Source organism: Rhea pennata, chromosome 5 (assembly GCF_028389875.1).
Source record: "Rhea pennata isolate bPtePen1 chromosome 5, bPtePen1.pri, whole genome shotgun sequence".
In the NCBI taxonomy this organism is placed as follows: domain Eukaryota; kingdom Metazoa; phylum Chordata; class Aves; order Rheiformes; family Rheidae; genus Rhea; species Rhea pennata.
In genome coordinates, this window is record NC_084667.1 from 44,000,251 (window position 1) to 44,023,246 (window position 22,996).

At 45.0% G+C, this 22,996-nt stretch overlaps 2 protein-coding genes across 4 annotated transcripts in view; one reads left to right on the forward strand and one right to left on the reverse strand.

Annotated features, from left to right (window-relative positions):
• The window catches only part of DEAF1 (DEAF1 transcription factor), a 28,004-nt gene extending 24,791 nt beyond the window's left edge, over positions 1–3,213 (forward strand). For all 3 annotated transcript variants that reach the window (XM_062576472.1, XM_062576473.1, XM_062576475.1), the window contains 2 exons: positions 162–251; positions 2,493–3,213. In XM_062576472.1, the coding sequence (XP_062432456.1) occupies positions 162–251; positions 2,493–2,597 (195 nt within the window). In that variant the 3' untranslated portion in view covers positions 2,598–3,213. The remainder of the gene's footprint in view (positions 1–161; positions 252–2,492) is intronic.
• A 4,531-nt stretch (positions 3,214–7,744) lies between these two features.
• Positions 7,745–22,795, reverse strand: DRD4 (dopamine receptor D4). The gene is made up of 4 exons (XM_062577277.1): positions 22,535–22,795; positions 9,773–9,885; positions 8,713–9,266; positions 7,745–7,947 (listed from the first exon to the last, which is right to left on the reverse strand). Exons 1-4 carry the CDS (start codon positions 22,793–22,795, stop codon positions 7,745–7,747), a joined length of 1,131 nt encoding a protein of 376 aa, XP_062433261.1.
• Between the last annotated feature and the right edge of the window lie 201 nt (positions 22,796–22,996).

Here is a 22,996-nt window from a genome sequence, read left to right on the forward strand (position 1 = left end):
ATGCTGCAGAAAAACTCAAAGCAGTTCTGCCAGTCTGTTCAGTCTGTCTGCCTTTGCCACTAATCCTGCATTACATCACATTATAGGACCTCTGCTACTCTTTAATGATCTCCCTGTTGTTCTCATCTCTGACACGATCACTTTGCCTTTCATTTTCACAGCAGTCCTGTGTGAACTGTGGTCGTGAGGCAACGAACGAGTGCACAGGATGCCATAAAGTCAACTACTGCTCCACTTTCTGTCAGCGGAAGGTAAAAGAATATTTGTAAATTGCTGATTCAGTTGTCCAAAGAGTGTTGTGTGAACGTGGGGAAAGCCACACCTGTAGTATGCTAACTAATGTTGTGATTAGAACAGCAAGAGGAGTGGGCTGCAAAACCTGTCACATAATGCAGGTAGTCAGACCATAAATCTTGCATGAGTCAACAGCCTCAGTTTTGCTCAGCACCCTGCACATGCCCTGCCAATGGAGACTGGAGAAGAAGCAATAAGGAGCAATAAAAGTCAATTGTGTAGCAGCGCATGAGGGAAGCTATGAGAGCTCTGTTGGTCCTACTGTTTGTATTGTATATTGTTCATCAGTGACAAGTGTCAGGGAGCAGCACGGGCAGGAAAGGGAGACCAGAGTCACAGCAAGGCAATTAGAGGCCAAAGGTGCTGTCCCACTGTACCTAAGCACAGCCAACAGAGCAGATCTTGATAATAGTAATCGGAGTCCCCCGAGAGTCAGGGATCTCTAGGCTAGATTGGAGTGAGGAGACAGCTCTGCTGGTTGTGGTCAGGGTCTAGATCAAGAGAGTACCTGGTCAGGGTGAGAACCTAAGCTTAAAAGCAGTTCCCTAGTGAAGGAGTGGGGAAGCACTGGCCGAAGATCCTTTCAACTCTTTCTCAAACGGCTCTTACCAGAGGGTTGGCTTTGTGCAGCCAGTCAAACTCCTACAGTGGAAGAAATGTGCTCTGGGCCCTCACAGCAAGCTCCACTTGGACAATAGTAACTTTTACTATCTCCCAATTGCTAAGGGAAACCTCTCTGCTATGGTGTGAGAAAACTGTAATGTTGTGCTTAATCTTGCTCCAACAGTGTGATACACCTGTAAACCAGAAAAGTTTATTTCTGATCATATTTGATGATGTGACCTTATACCTGTTCATGGCAAAAGAAAGGGAATGTCTTTAAAATACACATTCTTAAGAGGTGATGCAAAAATTTAATAAAACAAGAAATGAGAGTCAGTTAGACAGGAGCACTTTTTTTTAAACCTTTCCTAACGCTTCCTGCTAAATTAAATACTCCTCAGTACATATGGTCCTGCCATGTCACAGATATTCTGTGCTTTATATTATTTGTGATGCTACAGACACTGACTGTGGAGTGAATTAGGTAAACTGAGACAGCCTAAAGGATTTTGAAAGAGGGAGATGGAAACAGGTATGTTAACAGGTAAAAATACCTGTTACCTGGAGGAAATTGCTGTGTTTCATGTTTCCCACAGGTTCTTCACAAAGGCTCTTGGCACCTCTTGCTTTAGAGGCAAGGATAATTTAGTTTAGCAGAGGTTATGATTTTGCAGTTTGTCCAAGTTCAGTGTTAATCAGCTGAAGCCAGGTGTATTAAGTAATTGATGAATTTCGACTGCTCCCTGTAATAAATTGTAATGATGAGTTGTCCACTTGTGCAGCAAAAAGATTAAAATTTCCAAAGAATAAATGCTGCTTGTAAAAATCTTAAGAAATCTACCTATTCTCTCCCCAAAAGTCTCAGGGACAGTAGTTCTACGATGTTGTTCTGTTAGTACAAAACATACGGGGAAATGGTGTTGAGTAGTGAGATTTTGCCTTTTTTACTAGGCAACTCTTCAGTTCTAGGATAACATCTCCCTGTGCTCATAGCTAGAGCTCTGCAAAATAATGTGGTGGGCTAGTTTGAACCACTTATCAATACTGAATCCTTGAGACTCCTCCCGTATTTATGTTCTAAAATCTGTGACCTCTGATCTGAGCAAGTTAGTTACATCAGTATTTGCTTTGCTCATACTAGTGTGTAAAGAAAGAATATATCGGGAGGTAATAGTAATATACTATGAATTATATTCCTTTCCTTTACAGTTACTGAAATAAGACAGCATGTATGATGTTAGAGATATTTTGAGCTGTCTTTCAGGAGTGGATTTAAATTAAGTTCTTACTCTGCTTTATTTAAATTTTTCAAGCTCTAGCTGACATTGATGCGCTGAATCAATTTCTAGACTAGGAACCAGCATTCAGCTATGCTTGTTTCCTCCTCTAGTATTGACCCCAGTAGGTGCTTCCTTCTTTCCTATCTGTAGTTAGTCTTGTTTGGCAGAGCACTAGAGAGACTTGCTGCAAACCATCTGTGCTAGAGAAAGCAGTTCTCAACTACAGCTTGTTGGGTTGAGTGTGCTTTTGCAGGTTGTATGGTTTCCTTGGGCCAGTTTTTCTCCATGACCTTTTCATTTTCACTTCCTTTGCAGGACTGGAAGGATCACCAGCATATGTGCGGTCAGTCAGCCACGGTGACAGTGCAAGCAGATGAGGTGCACGTCACAGACAGTGTAATGGAGAAAGTCACGGTCTGAACAAACCTACCTCTTTACATTTTCCAAGAACAATGTAGTGTGGCCGGCTGGATCGGCAAGACAAATGTGAATGGTCTGTCATTTAGGAACCAGACTCTTCTCACTAGCAAACTTGTTTTTGAAAGACTTTTCAATACTGCAACGGCATTCAACTACTTCCAAGCCTATTCCTAAAGTTTGAATAATGCAGAGACTGAGATAACCTGATCTGGGAAAACAAAAAACAAAAAAACCCCACAGCTATCTGTAGTCAACCAGCTGGGAGCCACCTTCAGTTTAAGGAAGCTTTGTTTTTGCCAAACTGAAATCTCCACCATGTGGATTACAGTGATATCATCTCTCTTGAGATGGATCTAAAGCAGTTGCTGCAATGAGATTTGCCAGTGTGTCCTTTTCCCTGTGCCTCCTTACCTCTCATATGAAAAAAGGAGTGATCCTTCATTCAATTTATTTAATTGCCTTGAAAAAGACAGTATAAACTCTAATTTGCCATTGGAAGGATTTTTTCTCCCTGTGTTCCATCTGTGCTGGGCAAATTTGGAACACATTGGAGCTTCTGCACTTGAATATACGTGAAAAATAATGTGTTGTTAAATAAAATGCAGTGAGAACATGAGCGCGCCCTACTGTACTATTTAATTCCCACTGCAGCACTTTAATCTATTAATAAATGCAGAAAGTCTGAGCAAACTGGGCTGTTAGGAGTTGGTAGGACTAGAATGCAGCTGTTGTTACAGGACAGTACATACACCTGTGTGTGTTTCTCTTTGTCTTCATATAGAAAGATAGTTTTGATGTAGATTTTTCAGCATGAGAGGTGAAATTTCATGATGTTGGCCTGCCTTAGCTTCCACCTTGTAGCAGCCATCTGGCCAAAATCAGATCTGATCAAACTCAAAGAATATATAAATGAGTGTTATCATGTCTTTACTATTTAATAACTGCTAATTAGAGAAGTCATGAGCATTGGGAAGTTACTTGTTTCATTCACTACAGTGGTTAAGGCAACAAAAACCTTTAATTATTAATGTATTCCTTTAATTTTTAGACTCATCAGTCGTCTTTATTTCTTTTTTAAGATTAACACATCAAACTTGAGGATTCTCATAAACATCCACACCTCTTCATGGTTCTTTTTTCAGTCTCAGACTTAACAACTGCAAGTGATGTGCTTATATTGCTTGATTATTCATTCCAATTTAGTATCATTGGGGAAGGAGGATTATTTTTTATCTTAAAATACAAGAGATGCCATCTTTGAATCACAGGGTGACCCAATCCAGCATCATGTATGTTATCAAAAAGAGAAAATTTTAATCCAGAGTTACAGAAAAGTAATAATGGAGAAAAAAGTGATGGAAAATATTTAATCTTAAACTAGAGGTTTCTTATAAATCCATTCCCTCTGTGAATCTCAGATTTTTTTGTTATAAGGAGGTGGAAGCTGGTTTATCATCTCTTATGCCAGCTCTCCTGTACTGTTGAGATCTGTCTTCAGAAAGTCCATGCAATAGTTTTTTTTTTTTTTTTTGCCTGCTGCTGCAGCTACTGAGAAGCAGCAGATGGGACCTCTTCACAGAGAGATGACTACTAGTATCCAGCACAGGCTGGTGGCAGTTGATTAATGTTTTTTTTCTGATGATTGGCTGATAACTGGAAAAGTTATTTCTCTTACTGCAGAACCTAATGGCCAAAGACAATACTACTGAAAGGAGGGACTGCTGCCTATTGCGGATGAAGAATTAGGTTTTGAAAAATAAAGGTAGAAGCATTCCTGTCTACTAGTAAGAAAATCATTCTGTAATGGAAAGCCAAACACAAACTGAGACAGAGTGAGAACAAAAAAATACATACGTAAAACTCCTGAGGGAGAGAACTGGATTACTGTGTTAAGATACTCCGTCTTCTAACTTCCCAAAAGCATTACTTCAGTATTTCTAATAGTTTGTTCCTACATTGTTTCATTATGATTGCCTATTTTCTAAATTTTAAAGAGAAGTAGTTAATTATACTTGAAAAGACAGTCTGAATTGACCCCTCAGTAATTTAATGGCAATCTACAGGGTGCCTTGCCTCTACCTTATGCCCATTAAGGTTTTGCTTCTGACTAAATGAAATAGTGCAGTATGTCAAACACCTTATGCTGCTATTTTGATAAAAAGCAAACTTTGTTCACAAACCTGCTTCAACAGCACCTCTGAGTAGATGAAAAGCATAGATGCACTTCAGTTGAGCAATATGTGTTCACCTTTAACTCCAAGATTAGCAAGCTGGTCATTCAGCTGGGCTGCTGATATGGCCTAGCTCATACTGAACAGGAAAGGGAGCAAGTAATGGGTTTTTTTTTTTTTCCTCTTCTTTAATTCAGTCCAAATTCCATGTAGTATTGGTTTATTTGAATAGAGGTGCTTTTCTCAGAGAAGACTATGAAGTTGCAATCTAGTGAGCCTCTGGATTGATGCAGTCCCAAAATAAATCAAGGCAAGATAGCAGCATCTTGCATTACAATGCAAGGAAGGCTAGTTCAAAAGTAGCACCTCTGAGTGTTAAAGCTTCACTTTTAATGTCAAACTCTGTTTCAGTTGAAAAATAGTTACTTTCAGTGCTGCACCACTTTGGTTTGCATTCTTCAAAGAGAAATGTCTTTATTACAGTACTGCTGGTTTGAGAAGTATCCAGCTTTGTGTTGATTCAAGGAGGATTTACATAAAGATAATGAATCCAACTTACTAAGTTTCATGTTTGTGTAATGGGAATGGTTTGTGTTTGAGAAGGGGTTAAAAAGAAAACCATTGCTGGTATTTACCAGCAAGGAGTTCTGGATTGTTCAGAGGGAGCCAAAGAGTCGCCCTCCAGGTCTCAGGCAAACGCATGCCTTTGCTACCTGAAAAATTGTAGATATCAATCATCTACATTTAAAACTGTCACAAGTTTCTCATCAGAGCCCTAGTATCTTCGGCAACTGTCCCAGACACATGGACTGAAAATACGGAACTTGAAAACTTATTTACAATATAATCATTGTGGGAATTGATTGTGTTTATCTGTAGATGATAAATTGATCGAACAATTGTTATTATTAGTCAAAGAAAATCTTAAGAACTCCCTGCAGAATTTTGTTTCCAAGCAAACAAATTACTCATTGGAAAGATAACAACCAGATCCAAAAATTATTAGTCGGAAGATTGTTGTTTTGTGCAGCAATAATTTTCTTCCCTCCTGAGCCTCAGAGGAAAACATTATCCCCTCCCTTGGGCTACCTTTGGCATCACTGTGTTCAGGTTTACCAAAAGGGACAAGAAAGGCTTCTCAGCAGGCTAGGAATGGTTTCTGGCATGTATTGTTCAGCTTGCTAAGTAATTTTGGAGGCCTAGCAATAACATGATTGTGCATTTGGGCGTGTGTGTATCTAAAACTTAGTAGGCAGTCGTATGTCTTCTTACAAGGGACTTTGTAAATCTTATTCCCATTAGGACTGCAGGTCCTGCGCTACAGCAGCCTGAGTGCTATCACCATTCCCAAGCAGGGAAACCATGACAATTAGCAAGGCAAAAGCTCTGTTTTGTGAGCTTGTAATGAGAGTGGCTGGGAGCTGTCAGTGTCTTAATTAGGCATGCACTGCTCTATGCTGGGAGGCATAAATGATTCTTGTCTTGCGGTGGTCTTCTTAGTATTATTGCCAAAATGCCTGGAAAGGCCACTGGAGACAGCAGCTGCGTGTGCATGCAAGTGTGTGCAAGAGCCTGCTGCCCTGAAGCAATTAAAGCTATCGAATTAGAAGAAAGTGCTAACGCACAGTGTCGACTTGAGCAGTCCCTTTGCCATCTGATTTCTGCAAGTCTTTGTGAAATTTTGGCATTTCTCTGCCAGGGGCTGGCCTTCCTACTATGTTAGGAATATTGGGGATCAAGCCACCGTTATATGCACAAGCTGAAATTTCTGTCCAAAGTGATATGAAAAGGAGGGGGAGCAGGTCAGTTTGGGATATCTGTATGTGAAATACCAATGCAGATGTAAATGCAGCTTCTGTCTCCAGCTCACTAGAGCTTCCCTACAATTGAAAGCTGGGTCCTTAGAAAGGGATGCTACTTTTTAAATTTACACCTACCAGGCAAGTGTCCTTTCTGAGCCATGAAAAAGGCCTCCTAGTCACCTGTCAGTCCTTGAGGACAGTTTGGTGGTTCATCTATGATACTGTCAATCCTTTACATTTATCATACTGCCCCAAATGCCAGTACTTATATTTGGTTATGGAGAACAGTAAGTATCAAAAAACATCTTCCAGGAGCAGCAAAGCAAATGACATTTGTTCTTCTCTGCTGCTTGTCCTCAACATGTGAGTACTCATGGCCAGTGGCCAGCCAGCTGAGCTCTTCTGCTGCCCTTCCTTCAGAGGGGGCACCAGCATGGAAGGGGGTGGCTCCCTTTGGGCCTTCTTTACTAGGGTGAAGGAGGCAGCCCAGCATCTGAGAGCAGCTCTGGGAGACAGTGAATCTTTCCTAGCACACTTCCAGCAAGGCTTGAATTTGCTCTGCAGCCACAAGCTTGGATTTCCCTCACAGTTTAAATCCTGTGGAATCTGTGGAGAGAGGCCTTGCCAAGGTGGACAGCAATAAGGGAGGGCTGTGCGCCAGACAGCTTCTTCAGTAAGCCATCCTGAGACAGTATCTGGTAGGATTTCCCCTAAGCAGGGTTTGAGAGCAGTGAACATGTCTGTGACTCTCTGGGCCAGAGCAGGTCTATGCTTCAAAGCTCTTCTGCCTTTGTGGCTTATGGGGTGGTGTGTGTTTTGCTTTGTGACTGCCCTTGTGCTAAAAGGAGCCCAAAGTAGAAGAAACAGCTGAATGCAAAGCAAGAGCTCTTTTGAGAACCATCCATGCTTTCTTGTTGCATCTCATGCCGCTTATGTCAACCATCAAGTGTTTAAAAACTTGACAACATGAGCAGTATCCAATGGGAAGAGTTTCTGAGCTGGTACTTACCTGTAACTCTTTGTAGTGGAGATAAAGACCTGGGAACAATTATCTGCCACCTCTCCTCCTTCCCTCCACCCCAACAACAACAATAGACCTTGGGCAGAAATAGAACTTTAATGAACCATACAAAAATATCCAGGTCTTTCCTTTTCCCCTCCAGTTCCAGTAGACTCAGCAGAAGACGTGCAAGACTTTGCGGAAGAAGTTCCTGAACTCTGCATTGAAAACTGTATAAATGATGGGGTTGACAGCACTGTTGACGTAACCCAGCCAAGTGACAGTGCTGGTGACTTGCGTAGGAATGATGCAGGACTTGCAGAGAGCCCTTGTAATGTGGACCACAAAAAAAGGCGTCCAGCAGAATAGGAAAGCACCTGCCAGAAGGATGTTAAAAAGAGAAAAAGTCATATGAGTATTATGAAAGAGTTTAATTTAACAAGAAATGCAAACTGGGCCAAACAAGAATGCAGACAGTTCAGAGTGCTAGGGGGAAAAACAGCAGACATGCTGATGTGTAGAGCAGACCTTTCAGTATTTGACAAAAGATAAGTTTAAGTGATGTATCATTTTGGATTTGCATTTAAGATACCAGGAATCACAAATTTACTTTGCAGAAAAAGTCAAATTATAAACAGCGTACAAATGTTCTTCCCTAAGTGTTGTTTGTTGACACTACTCCTCTTGATCAAAGGGGTGCTGAGCTGTTCACTTGATAAACCTGTAGCTGTCCTGTCACAGCAATAGATGGGTGAGGCACGTCTCCCCGCCTTATGCTGCAACCAGACCGTTCCACAGTAGCAAGGGGAGGATGGATGTTAAAACAGCAGTCCACATATCAAAGGGAGGAGGAGAAGGAGTAAAGACTTGGCACTGGCCAGTGGAGTAAGAAGGAGGTGGCTTTATCCCACCCTCATCTCCTCCAGCAATGAAAAAAATTCAGTTTTTTTTACAGCGACAGCTCTAATTGCTGCACAAGCAACCATGCCCAGGAAACTTGACTCATGGCAGGGGAGTCCACAAGGAAACCCAATCTGTGTTCACTTAACTAGGCTCAAGCAAGTTCTGTTAGACTGAATCTTGTTGTGAGTCAATGCAGCGTGTTTCCCACCCTCTCCTGACCATTGCAGACTGTTACTCACCAACAACAACAGGCAGCACCCTCATGGCCTTTCGCTCCCGACCATTGATCTTAGCCTGTTTCCGTTTATGTCCCGGGTGTGGGTATTTGAGGTGTGGGTAAGAGATAGTCTGGACACCATTGTTCATCACATAGTCCCCAGGCACGGGAGGGTCAGAGCAGGCGTAAGGGTTGCACTCATCTGGCTCCAGTCCAGCCTGCTCTCTCTCAATGAAGGGCGAGGGGTGATAGAGCTTCCTGCTGCCCCCATAGATGCTGCCCCTCAGCTTGGACTTGCGAGCTTCTTCCCAGCGCTTGAGTCCTTGGAACATGGCGCAGTAGAGCACCAGCATGACAGGGCAGGGGATAAAGAAGGAGCAGATGGAGGAATACACAATGTAGTTGTCATCCTCCAACTGACACAAGCTGGGGTCCCGGTTTGGAACATTGTTGAGGCCAAATATGACTGGAGATGCCACAGCAAAGGCAAAGATCCAAGTGGTGGAGATCAGGATCAACTGCCGCAGGTCAATCTGCCGCCGGTTGTAGTTCAGTGGGACTGAAACAGCGATAAACCTGCCAGCACAGACCCCAGGTGAGTAAGCAATAGGATGGTGGTGTCACCACACAGGATGCAAGGGACTGTTCCCAGAACTGCTTGCCACTGTCCTTCACTGCTCAGTGATTCCCCCCTTTTGATTTACTTATGTAGCTGAGGCCTGGGCTACAACCAGTCTTCCTCATTAGAAGAGCATGCTAAGGGATAGACAGCCCTGTCCTAGTCGCACAGTTGTGCTTTCAGCTTGGCCACTGTGAGGCTATTGATGGGACACAAAGCCGGCGATGAAGGAAAATGGTAGTGCAGAACATCCATCTTAGGGGGAAAATAGGACCCAGTCTCTCTGCAGCGAAAGGGCACAGCAGCAGGGAAAAGACAAGATTTGTTGACCACATTCTCACTCTGCATGTGATCTTAGCAGGGGCGTGTATGGAAGCAGCTTGATGCCAGAATACAGAAATACCTGCATGATCCACTTCCTCCAGCATGGGAAGGCAGGCATGAAGAGGAGAGAGGCACTTACCGATCCACACTGATAGCACAGAGATTGAAGATGGAGGCTGTGCAGAGCATCACATCCATGGTCATCAGGGCATCACACAGCACCATGCTGAGGGACCACACGCCTCCCTGGAACTGAAGGAAGAGATCCCCAGCTCAGTGGGTACCATATCTGACTGCCTTTCAAATGCAGGGAAGGAGCAACTCCGTGTGCAGGAACCTCAGCCATTCAGATTGTCCTCCAATCAAATAAGAAGCCTGAAGTCAAGTCATAAGGCCCTTTCAGCATCATAACTCCCTTTCAGCAAAGCAGTGGTGCCAGAAAGATCACAGCTTCCTTAAGACTTTGCATTTCTGGCCTACCTAGAGAATAGAGTCTACAGATTGCCAGGCAAATCGAGCTGGGCAGAATAATGGACACAGGGCAGATCATAGCTTCAGTTAGTGCAGAGTGACAGTCATCAGACCCACCCCCAAAATCTCCCCAGTAAGGCAGGGCTAAGCATTAGTTGGGCTGAGTCTGTGCTCTCTAGATGTGAGTCACTGAAGAAGCCAGTAAAGGTTCCTAGACAATTCACAGTGCCTAAAGCCCCTCTTCCATTTTTCAATTCCAAACTGTTCCAGTGGCCTGTTTACAACTGAATGCAAATATTTTTTCTCTGTGGTACACAACTGTTTAATCTGTCATGCTAGGCACAAGGCCAGCCTCCTCAGACTATGTTAAAGCTAGTAAAATATAGTATCTTTCGTTTTCTCTCTCTGCCATTGCAGGCATCCTCATTCCTCTGTATCAAACTCTTATAATGCTCTGTGATCTTCACACCACTCAAAAGACTATACCACTGTGCACTGGCCTGCAAGTGCTGACTCCAAATTATATTCTGCAAAGAACACTCAGTTGCAGGCACAACAAAGAGCTTCTTGGATCCAGCGTTATGATGTCTTAGGCCTGGGTACTATTACCGTAAGGAGCAGAGCAAGAAGTAGCAGTCCGGCAGAGTGAACAGGGCATGGTGTGGGCCAGATCATCTCAGCAAGATACACACAAGCTCTAATGATGGAAGGGTCTAAGCTGTTTGAAGGGTATTTCTGGAACTAAACATGCATTTCTTTTGCCAGGCAAAGAATCCTCCTTCCTGGAGGTTCAGAGAAATGGTATTTTGAGAGGCGGCATACTGTACAGCTCTTATAACAAGTTGGTGATGTCCTTCCTAAGTACCAACTTGTTTCGTTCTAGCTACACTTGCTCACTGAAGGAGGGGGTAAAGGTATTTCCAGAGCTAAAGCTGTCCTTGTATTGACTATCTGGCACTTTCACTCCCAGAGCTGTTCAGCACTAAGCACCTTTGAGTAGGGGCTAGGCACCAGATGCTATTAAAAGGCTACTTACAACTTCACTAAAGCCACAGCGACACTTTCTGGTTTTCAGCGAAGTCATTTTCAGCCAGCTGTACAAACGTTTGCGCAGCATAAGGCAGGGAACAGAAGGAAGGGCAGCAACAGCTTAAACTAGCACAGCCACCAGAAACTGTTTGTGGAAGTTTGTCCCAACCTAACAGGGATCTCACCACTACTGTACCAGTTCACTCGGTTGTAAAACTAGCCTATTATTTGAGCATACTTTTAAATCTGATACAGCAAAGTTCAAGCCCTTTTCTGCTTGATGCCAACATGTCATTATTTTTGTGAGTTTGCTCAGCACTCACAAAGAATTGTCAACACACTCATACCTACAAAGGCAAATCAAAAGCAATCAATGAGCTGTGGAGAACTTTTTTCTCCCAGTTTCTGTGATGGCAAGGCAAATTCAATAATCCTTTGGGTCCCTCTGCAGAGAGAGGTTAGTTTAAGAATCCAAACCCTCTATTCAGTGTGTCATATGGAGACATATGTGTTTAGCTTCAAAACAAAAAGTTCTGTAGCAATGATCACTTGCCATCCCTGACTCAAACACAAGTCCTAACAGTAGCTTGCAAATCTATTCTTTACTGCACTAATAGTCATTCAGCAATACACACAGACACACACACTCATATATGTGTGGGTATGTTCTTTACCTCATGCTCTTTCTTTACCTCATACTCTTTAGCAGTCATATAAACAGATAAGCTTGTGAAAAAGTTAGTCTTCTAAGCAGACCTTCTACAGAATTTAGGGAGCTGAAGCCATCACAAAAAGTAACACTAATGCACGGGAACATTTCTGTTTGGAATCAGCAGCTGCTTAACATACAGATGCTGCATTTGCACAGCAGTGCTGCTCTTCCCTTCCTTTCCTTGCAGCACTGTTGCCTTTCTTTTTCTCCATGCAAGATGTCCTCTTTTTTGGCCAGGTACTTTTTTTCCCCAATTGATTCCTTCCTAGATAGAAAGAGCTGAGACTGACAACTGGAACACAGGTCATCAAAGCATCTTCCTTATGTGCTAACAGCATTAAGTATGAGTTATGGTGTGAACACTATGTTCCCCATCTCCTGCAGTTTCCAGCCTGGTCCAGAAGTTTTCTGTGTCTCTCATCTTTATACTTAAAGTTTCCATACCCCTCCCCTTTCCAAATCAAATGAGGTTAATTAAAAAGCTTCCCACATCAGAGGTGATCAGATCTGCCTCAAGCAGACTGCTGCCCAGGTCACTTCTCTCTGGCTGTTGGTGCCTGGGCTTTCAAACCTAGACTTCTAAGCTCATTCACAAATGTCTTATAGTGCACAGTACAGACTTGTTTGCCTTCATTTGCATGAGCCCTCACCATAACACCAGAGCCGTCTTGTGCAATTACTTTTCAGAGCTTAACAACCTTGCTGATGTGACCTAATTACTGCCCCATTGTTTCAGAGCACATCCTGACCAATTCCCCTTTGCAAAGTCCTGAGGAATGATATAACCCCAGGCACACAAGTGGATAAGCCACTTCAGAAACCAAGGGCTGGAGTGCCTGGAAGATGGAGAGAAGTTCAACTGACTTGCAAGTGTAAAGTGAGGAGTGAGGGAATGAAGTCAAAAAAGAAATAGACTGTTGTTGTATTTGCTTAATAAACGTGAAAGCAAGGAAAAGTGCTTTTGTTCAGTCTAGTCTAAGTAACCCAAGGGAAAACCATCCAGGGAGGCAGCTGTAGCACTGCAGCACTTGTAGACCTTGCTGGTAACATGACCAAGGCTGGACAGCAAACTGTAGGTGTATCTCCCAAGAAGATGCCTGCACTGCAGGAGCAGTAGAGCAGTGCTCATCTGGCTCTGAACAGCGCTTTTTGCCCATAGTATGTAGCTCTGTTTATACAGTGCTGTGTCAGAGAGAAACCCTGCATCTCCACTTCTACTCCATGGCTGCTCTCCATCCTTTGTCCAAAGTAAACCTGTGATAATACTGTTGTAACACCCTCCACATCACAGTGGGCAAGTGCAGAGATCCTCTTCCCTGTCAGGAACAGGTCCACCGAACCAAACTCTACTGTGAACAGCACAGGAAAATTAACCACCCCTCTCCTCCAGCTGCCTCCTGATGCCCTGCAATGTGGAATCACTTCCAGCTTGAGCCTCACCTTCAGAGGCAGCAAGATAGGTACTACAGTTTGGAAACTCCCAGAGTGCACAAGGCCTTGCAAAGCAACGATACCCACTGGCTGAGGGAGACAAGCAAGGAGCAAAAAGAAATTAGCACCTCAGGGCAGAACCTGTCCATGACTGGTTCAGGGGAGAAGAATCCTTCTGAGTCACATTTGCGTGACTGGTTCAGGGGAGAAAAATCCTTCTGAGTCACATTTGCCCTGTGGCAACTCATCTTACTGAGCAACTGGGAGAGAAACAGTACTTTTCAGTCCTTTGAACAAAAGAGTAACTGCAGCCGGAAAACAAGTTTGCTCACTCTTTCTTGGGTTTTCTGCAAAGTCAGAGAAGTGTCAGCAACCTGTAGAACTGGGACAGAAAACTTCACAATGTGGTATTTTGTTTCTGCATCTGAGGACTGAAGTCCACGTGGTATTTTATGCCACATGTTTTTGGCCCAGGGTGTCAGGCATCTCTATCTGGTGCTCCAGCAGAAAGAAGAGTCCCTGAGATGAGGGCTGCAATTTCCTCATGGAGTAGAGCATTAGGTCTTCCCTAGCTTGAAGTGCAATATTTTCAAGTCTACTTCCAGCCAGCACTTTGGTTTTCCTCTAGAATTTTGGGCATTCACAGTGACCTGCACCAACCTGATGTTCTTCCATATTCACAATCACCCCTGTACACGCTTACAGGGCAGGCAGCGCTCCATGGATTATCAGGTAGTAGTGATGTCACGCACAGGATTATGGTTAGTGGAGCTATAAAGCCAAAGTAGACTCAGTAGACTGAAGAAACTATTTGGCTTTTTTTTATATATATATCTCCTTAAAGGAGGGGAGGTAAACTGAACCTCCAAAAGAGATCAGGATGCAGACCTAAATGCTTCATTCCGGTTTTGGCTCACATAGACCAGCCGTTCCAAACTGAATTTGGGAAGTAAATCAAGAAAATGAACCATCAAATTTTTGCTAGCTTCACTGGGATCCTGACAAGTTCAGTTCAAATTACGAGAGAAAGAATTTGAGCCATAATTTTCAAAAGTGGATTATAATTTTGGTGAACTAATTGATTCTGAAAGGGAGAAGAGCTCTCAGACTGCAGCAGCTAAGCACCTTCACAGGACACCTTCTTTGCCAGAAGATTCAAGTTGGCCACTCAGAAAATATTACAGGCCCTTCCCTTTTCTCTCTCTTTGTTTTAGAAGACTTTCATTTTGGGAAAAGCAGCAGGAGAGGACTTGCTATCATACCATGTTGCTTTTCTGCGCAGTTTAGCAAAATGCACCAAGAACCTCTCCGATGCATGAGTGACTTTGGATTAGAGGCCTAGCTGGCTTTGCTGGGTCATGTGATTAACTGGTACCTGATTACAGTAGGCTGCAGAAGATTAGCCCATCAAGGTACTGTGTAAAGCTCTAGGGATCATAAACAGCTCAAGCTGCCCTTAAATAGTACTCCTGAGGAACTCCACTTCCATCAGCTTTTATTTATTTATTTATTTATTTTTGTATTCTCTACTTTCTTAGCGCAAGGCCCCTTGTTGTTTCCTGCAACACGACTGAGGCGTTGATGCTCAGAAGGCACAGCCAGCTAGTTACTACAGCACGCCTGTAGAGAGTCTGTTTCGCTGTGCCCCTTAACAAAATAAAACAAAGCCCCGCAAGCCAAACTATCTGTCAGGTCTTATATAAGGCTGTTGGCTGTTTGCACAGCTCCAGGCAAGAATATATATAGAGTGAGCCTGCTAAATGCATGAGGATAGGCATATTAACCACTATACTTGAAACCTATAAGCATCATTTCTTGGAAGAAGACGGAACAGTAGGTGTGTGGTGGTGGGGGTGTGTGTGTCACGTTCTACCCTGAGCTCAGTGTTCTGTGTCAGACAAGGGTTTATAGGAAAATGATAAGCATCCCATTTCTGGACACAAGCCAAACTCTTTTCAAAGCAGCATTCCAGGTGCAGACTGGACGCTAGTTTAGCTGACCAAGGTTGGCAACACCAGTAAATTCGCATGCAGTCACTGTGGTCTTGTACAAGATACTCGCATCTCATATCTCACTGCACATGGCACTTAGGTCTGGACTACCACTAAGGGCAGAGGAGGAGCAACTCAAACTTCTTATTACACAGAATACAAAGAGGTTATAGAAGAGATTTTACAGGTTGGTGGGAGGTGAACTTGACAACTCAAGAGGCCCTTTCAGCAGACTGCATTCCTAGCTCCGGTCATCTTGATGGTCGTATTCCTAAGTACACTCAGTTTGTAAGAGAAAATCTGCCTTCTTGCAAACATGCCTCATATCAGAAGGGCTCTTACACTGTTGGTAATCCTAAGAGCATGAGACAGGTTGATGACAAAGGTTTCTTTATCTTATTTCCTATGAAAAAAAAGCTCTTCTTATAGCAGCACATGGGACCTTCGTATCTGCCTCTCTTGCCAGCCCTACAAATGGGCTCACTGAGAAACAGAGAGCACAAATCAGTCCTTTAGTTTCTGGTGATGATGGCAACAGAAATAAGAGACCCAGGCAACAGCAGCACACAGACTGCAAGTGAATTAGGAGATGCCCAGCTGAATTTCTGAACAAGCACCTGCCTGCCCTCAGCAAGGCCGTGGTTCAAGTGCGCAACATGGAGACACTGGAAGTGTCAAGCCTACCAAGAAGGATATGGCACTAATTAGAAGAAGAATAATCCTTGCAAATGGGAAAAGTCCTGTATCAGAGTTAAAGAATTTCCTATATGCTTGCAAGAAGCTGACCCTGTGCCTTTTTTGTGAGCCATGCTGACCACCACCTTCTCTAGAAGACACAATACAGTCTCCAAGGAGGGAGGAGGGAGTGGGATACAAGACAAAGGTGGCTTTACTGCCTGCTCTAAAGTCCTTTCCTGCCTTAAAGATTTAAGGCCAAGGTTTTACAGAAACACGGAGCAAGCCTGATCATCCATTCTGAAACATTTTAAGGGCCCAAAATACAAAGACTACCTCCCCATAGTATTGGTCACTGAAAATCCCTAGCACTGGTTTACAACTGCAGGGCTATATCACCTCCTCACTATTTTGTCCAGAGACTGTGAAGCTCACACATCACTCAGGCCTAGAAGATCTTCTACTCCAGCTGAAGCTGATGATTCCCAGAAATACTTTAATCTTGAATATTTTTGCCAACAGAATGACTCATTCACAGAGAGACAAAAAATTTGGAGGACAGTAGACTTCGTCTCTCACCAGAATTGTGTCTCATGCACACGCATACAGGATTCATTGCAAAAAAAAAAAAAAAAAGAGAGAGAGATGTCTTTCTATCAGTGCTACACTGACACCCTGAAAAGTTTTACACAGAAGCTACAGCATCATCCTCACCAAGAAAAGGCTTGTATAGTTAGTGACTGGCTGCTCTGCTGCTCTGAGGACCTGCATGGCAGACTGCATGCTGGCAGAAAACTTTCCTGACCTGCAGGAGAAGGGTAAACAGGCAGATCTGCTAAAATAGTTTCTGCTTTTTCTTAATCAACTAGATCTCAGTAGCAAAGATGTTTACATAACCATGCCCTACAAGGTGCCTGCCAGCAGCTTCCTGGATCAGATCTGTTTCACAGCTCAGTCACTCAGGATGGATTAAGGAAAGAGCTGATCAGAGAAACAGCCTGCAGAGAGGAGCAGGTACGACATACACTCTACAGTGGAATACAAGCGCGGAAGTTGCCCAGTCTAGTTCCTGCCAAGCTGCAAACGTCTCCTGTTCATTTTAAGTGAGGCAGGACTATGTAACTGAAAGACCACTGTGGTTCACGCCACTGTCAGAGTGCTTTGGTGCTGATGAAGCAATTGAGCACAAAGGCAAGTCTCTGTAGCCACACAGCTCCCTAACAGCAGATTTCTAGTGAGCAAAGGCACTCGAAGCCTAACAATATTCTGCAGTACCTCCAGAACACCTCACAGCTCAGCTTTCTCTAGGCATTCTCACCGCTTCAGGGGAGCAATAACCCGCATCTTCAGTGCTGTCAGTGTTCCAGGCAGACTGTGATATCTTCTCTGGGCCTCCTTTCACATTCCTGGGGAATTATCTTGGAGCCCTGGGAATGCCCCAAGCCATCTCATTCACCTTCATTTCCTATCATCCTTGCCTTACTGCCAGCAGATTCCCAGGACAGCAAAACACTCGCACTCCTGTCAGAAAGACAAGGATGCTGCAGAAGAACAGTCTGCCTTTCCCATGGGATCTTACCTCTTCCCACCATATTGTTTACTGAAGCAGAACTCCTGCTGAAGTCAGTATGACTAAAGACCGAAGATTTGGGATATTCAAGCAAGTTAGAGAATATAATACCTTCTGCTTATCAGAGCAGATGGTCATGAGGTAATTAACAACTGGCTAACACTACACATTTTCTTTGCAGTGCTTGAACAAGTTTAGTGGAAAGTGTTGGACACATCTGCATCCTCAGACTGTGGTCTGACATATGATTGCATATGTACCTATTTTTACCTGCACATTGTTTCAGTCACCCCCGTGTAGTAGCTAGGGAAAGAGATGGCAAACACTACTAATCCACCTCCTCTGCCCTCAGCTTGTCAATCCATTTCCATCTTGAACCAGCACTCCAAAGAGAATCAAGAATGATTAGAGTGCAGAAGTGCTTCTGTTTTTTCTAAATATGGTGTGCTTCTACAGAAGAGCCGTATGAAGAAGGCTGTAAGCACTGTCCCAGCAAAAAATCACTTCACGTCCACAGTCTCAGAAAAGTCTCAGAAGCTGTTTGGTTGGGAAATGGATGCTCTGACATGGTGGAAAGCTGGTGTTTCTTACTTTCTCCACGGATAGGATGCTTCTGGTGGAAGATCAGAACTGACAAACTACATCAATATTCAAATTTACTGAAGAGCTGCTTCTCACATCAGTTAGAGCACTCTTTCTCATTAAGGCCCCAAGTGTGAACTTGAGCTGCTAAGGAAGATAAATTCGACGGAGCAAATTAATGAGGAGAGAAATACAGACTGAAGAACTCTCATCAATGCACAGCAAACACAAGAGAGAGATTTAGAACAGAGCAGTACTCAGTGGCAAATGTTCCTCTCACAAAAATGTGGGGAGAAGAGGTCTAAAGGGATCTATGTTCAACAACCAGCAGGAAGGCTTTCCTGCATATCTAGAAAGAGCCACACAGCACCAGCTCAGTGGAAGATACAGATTTCCTGTCACTGCTGGCCTGTTTACCAACCAAGTTTTTGCAGGCAAGGATATGCCATTTTTGAATTAGCTGAGAAAGCCTAGTATAACAGGACCAGACTTGACCAGGAGTAATAGACTCATCTCTTGCTCACCATCAGAAAGCCATTGCGTCATTGTGATGCTTCTCCCATAAGATGCACAGGTGTGGACAGAACTGGAGAAAGTTTGCATTACATGACCCCATTTCCCTTCCCCCATTCCAGGCAACACTGCAGTGATGGTGAAACAGTGCTGAGAGGAAATGGTTGTGACTGCATGTACCAATTTTGCCCTTGTCTAGCACCTGCTTTCAGCAATCCTCCAACCCTGCAGGAACAAACAAGGGACATCCACAGAGTACTAACACCTAATTTGGCCCCCTACAGCCAAGACTTCTAAAACTAAGAGTTTAGCTGTGAGAAAAAGTTATTCTGGCTCTTTCAAAAGTGCGACAGGACAATATGTGTCAACATCGGCTGCTAATGCACTGGAATAAGCTTTCCTAACAACTAGAAATAGCAACCAAGGCCTGTCCCACTGTACTCAGGCTGTTGTGAAGAGCAGCAAAAGATAATCCATATCTCACAGGAGGCAAACTCAGCTCCATGGAAGCCCATGGGAAATCTGTCATTTTGTAGGGATCTCAGATGTCACATCTCAAATGTAAATCCCTTTGGCTGTCTTCTAAAGCCATGATTGGGAGGAACGATTCTAGAAATCTGACACAAAAAGTCATCTTACAGGGAAAAAGCACAAGGTGACCAAGCTTTTCCTGCTGAAAGAAGGAAGTGGTCATACTTTATGGTTATAGGTAGAAGTCCACTTGGACTGTCAGGAGCAGCATTAAAAAGAAAGAGAGAGAGAAGAAAGAGAAAAAACCCCAAATGTTAAACACTCAGGAGATGCCTCTTGACTGCCCAGGCCACATTTGGAGTGCCTAAACGGAATGGCACAGAGTACAAGTTGAAATCAAGCTACTTTTAAGAAACAGTGGTCACACTGTACCTTATACCCTTTGTCCTGCCTGCCTAGGTCACTTTTCCTTTCCTCATTAACAACTGGATGATCTACCTCTGTTCCAGCCTTCACAACGAGGGATGCATTTGCATTTATACATGCAGACTGAGCATCTGATTCTGATATCCAGCTTTCACTTTGGCCTCTTAAAACCAGAAAAATTCAGTCCACTGGCACTGACTTAATGGCCACTCTGACCTCTTCTTAGCATATTTCACAATGAAGCAAGCTGCAAATCCCCAACCAGTATATAGGAGATTATTAAAAATAAGCATCAAGCTCTGTAGGCTCTGAGCCTATAGAGAAATTGCAAGGCAGGAAACCAGTTTTTTAGCACTGACCAACAACCTAAGCTGCCCTATATTTCCAAACCCCATTGTCTGCTCAAAGAGCTTATGCTTGCTATACATTGCTGCTTTTCACTCCTTGCCCATACAGCACCTTCCATAGTCAGTCTGTGAGGTGATTTGAAGTGGCTACTAGATGAGTGCAGATCCTGGTGTGTGCTGCCTTTTCACAAGGTCTCTTATGCCTCTAAAATCCTGCCTTGATGCAGAAGCCACGGGACTCAGAGGGAAGGACAGTTCTGCCAGTATGCCTCCTCCATGTCCTGTTGTTTAATATCAGGGGTGCAGAGACATTGGAGAATTAAGCCCCGTAACTGATGTTTATGAACAGCCATGGAAATGAACACACTTAAAGGATCATCTCAGCTCAAGCACAGGCTGGACAGCCCAGGTTTTTAAAGCTTAGGTGGGGTCAGACACCCATTGTCTGAGAATCCAGCATTTGTAGAATGTTCTCTGATATGCAAGGAAACCCCCAAAACGCGCATGCCCAATTGGAAGCATTTTCAGAGGTACCTCCAAGTACAGTAACCAGCATTTTACAAATGCCAGCAAGGTCTGGACCTGCAGGCCAGAGGAAATCACATTGCTATGCGTATCTGCCCACAGAGTCAGGGACAGGAGACATGGAAAGAAAACAGAAAAAGCAAGGAAAACAACCACCCCTCTCCCCCTAAAAAGAAATTCCAATTAGCAAGAAGTAGCTGAAAAGAATGGTGGAGAAAGATGGATCCAACTTTCTAATGCCAAAATTGAGGCAACAAGTTAAAACAGAACAACCTAAAACAAGCAACATGACGGGGCTCTTGTCAGTGGGGGGAAGAGAGAGGGAAATCTACTGCTCCTGTTCTTCACTGTTTCTTCTCCTAGCTCCCCAGCTGAGCATGTCCCTGTAGAAAACCTTTATCTCCAGAAAGGTCACAATGTCCTAAGAAATCCTAGGACCACGTAGCTAAGAGCATCCTAAGCTCTAATCTACAACCTTCCTAGCTTAAGAAGATATAGGCCCAACCTTGTCAGGTGCTGAATGGCAGCCCTGGGATGGAAGAGAAGGGAAAATGCTATGGCTTGAGCACTTTGGGGATGCTGGTGTTTTTGCTTGGCCCGGGCATCAACGTGGGAATGCCGCTCTGCTGGGGAATGGGGACAGCCCCTTTCATTCCCTGAGAAAGTACCTAAGCAACCACCTTACAAACTATGCAGCTGTCACCAAATACAAGGTCAGAAAGTCTGACTGAACTGCCCTTCTGAGCCCCCAGGGTACACCTCAGACTCTGCATGAGGGAAAATCCTGGCTCCCCCCTCACATCTAGCAGAAAAAAAAAAAAAAAAAAAAAAAAAAAAGGACTCCGTTACACTACCAGCTATCCCAGAAGACCAGAAGATAGAAGTAAAATAAATAAATAAAAAGCTATTCTGGCCCACAGAGACTTTCATCCGCTCACCTCTGGGGAGAGCTAGGGCTGCAGTGAGAGCAGTGAAAGAGCCACAGGCTGGTAGTAACAGGCAGGCTCTAGCCATCCTCTGCACCCTGATCCAACAAATCCCCCTGCAATCTTAAGGCATTATCGATCCCCAGATAGTAAAAATATATCTCCCTTTCATAGCTGAGAAAACAGAGGCAGAGAGAAATGCAAAACCACTCAGCCTCAGGAGAACCTGAATGCACATCCTTGCCTCTGGCTCCAGCCTCTCCCTCAGCCGTCGCAGTTTCTGAGGTGGAGAGAAGGCCTGTCCCAAAGTTCACAGTGGCTCTGCGCAACCATCTGCATACAAGGGGTCAGGACTGCGCAAACAAGAACACATCCAGCCAGGAGGAGCCCTGCAGCAAGCAGACCAAAGCAGCCTTTATGTAGTTCTTCAAAGGAAGGAGAACACCAACTAGCTCCCTAAAAAAGCAATTAATCCTCCTCAACCTGGCATGGCAACCCATTTCCTAGCTAAAGAGCTCCCTTATCCCCAACAGCTGATCACCTCATACCAGACAGAGCAGAGCACAGGAGCCCTCTATCCCTTCCTAAAAATTTTCTCATTGGCAATCTGTACCCCAGCCTGGGACTTGTCCGAGAACTTCCCGGAGCTGCTCACCCAGCCCAGAGGATTTCCATTTCTGCTACACCACCTTGGTAGTCCCGTCAGCATCATGGCTCACCAGAGAAGGACAAAGGGAAACCCCCTTACCCACGCACACAGGGACCACACAGCGCTGTGATTGCAAGAACCAGAACTTCTGCCAACCTGTTTTTTGCTACTAATTGTCCTTCAGAGCTTTTCCAGTGCAGATGAACAGGGATGATAGGAGGAAAAAAGGGGAACCTGCGGCGGTTTGAAGGTAACACATGCATTCCAGCAAGGGAGGAGGGGGAAGCGGGAGGCCAGAGGCTGCAGCACGGGAGGCAGGCAGGGATTTCCGGGCCACAGGTGGGGAACAATCCCGGGAAGGGTTTTTAACCCTTGATATTTGGTCTCTTGTGGATCCCACCACACAGCCCTGCAACTTTCAGGACCTCCAGGCACAAAAGCCCAGTGAAAGATACTGAGTGCGATGGGGTACACCACAGTCCCAACACGCCCCCACCCCCGGCCCCACTGCAGCCCGCGCTGCCACTGCAGCCCCATTCCCTGCTCTCACTGCAGCCCCCAGTCTGCCCGGCGGTGGCCTCACCTCGGAGTAGACGTAGAGGGGCAGGACGAGAACGGCGAGCAGCAGGTCGGCCACGGCGAGGCTGACGATGAAGTAGTTGGTGGTGGTCTTCAGCGCCCGCTCCGTGCACACGCTGAGGCACACCAGCGCGTTGCCGCCCACGATGAGCAGGATGAGGACGATGCCCAGCACCAGGGCGGCGACGTTGTGACCCGGCGGCGGCGGCGGCGCGGTGCCGGTGCCGTTGCCCGGCCCCGTGGCCCCGGCGCTGCCGTTTCCCATGGCGCCGCGGCGGCAGCCGCCCCGGCAGGTCGGCGCATGGGAACCCCCGCCGCCAGCCCCCGCCGCGCCCCGCTCAGCTCAGCTCCCGCTGCCGCGGGGCTCCGCGCCGCCGCCGGCCATGCCCGGCCCCGCGGCCAGGCGAGCGCGGGACGCCCCTGAAGTTGGCGAGCGGGGAGGAGCCTCCGCCGCCCGCCCCGCCGG

Excerpts from the sequence above, each read along its gene's own strand:
- DRD4 (XM_062577277.1), bottom strand. The coding sequence starts at position 22,795 with ATGGGAAACGGCAGCGCCGGGGCCACGGGGCCGGGCAACGGCACCGGC. Across the intron at positions 9,886-22,534 it reads CCCTCTACGTCTACTCCGAG|TTCCAGGGAGGCGTGTGGTC; the intron begins GTGAGGCCACCG and ends CTCTTCCTTCAG. Across the intron at positions 9,267-9,772 it reads TGTGCTATCAGTGTGGATCG|GTTTATCGCTGTTTCAGTCC; the intron begins GTAAGTGCCTCT and ends CTGTGCTGGCAG.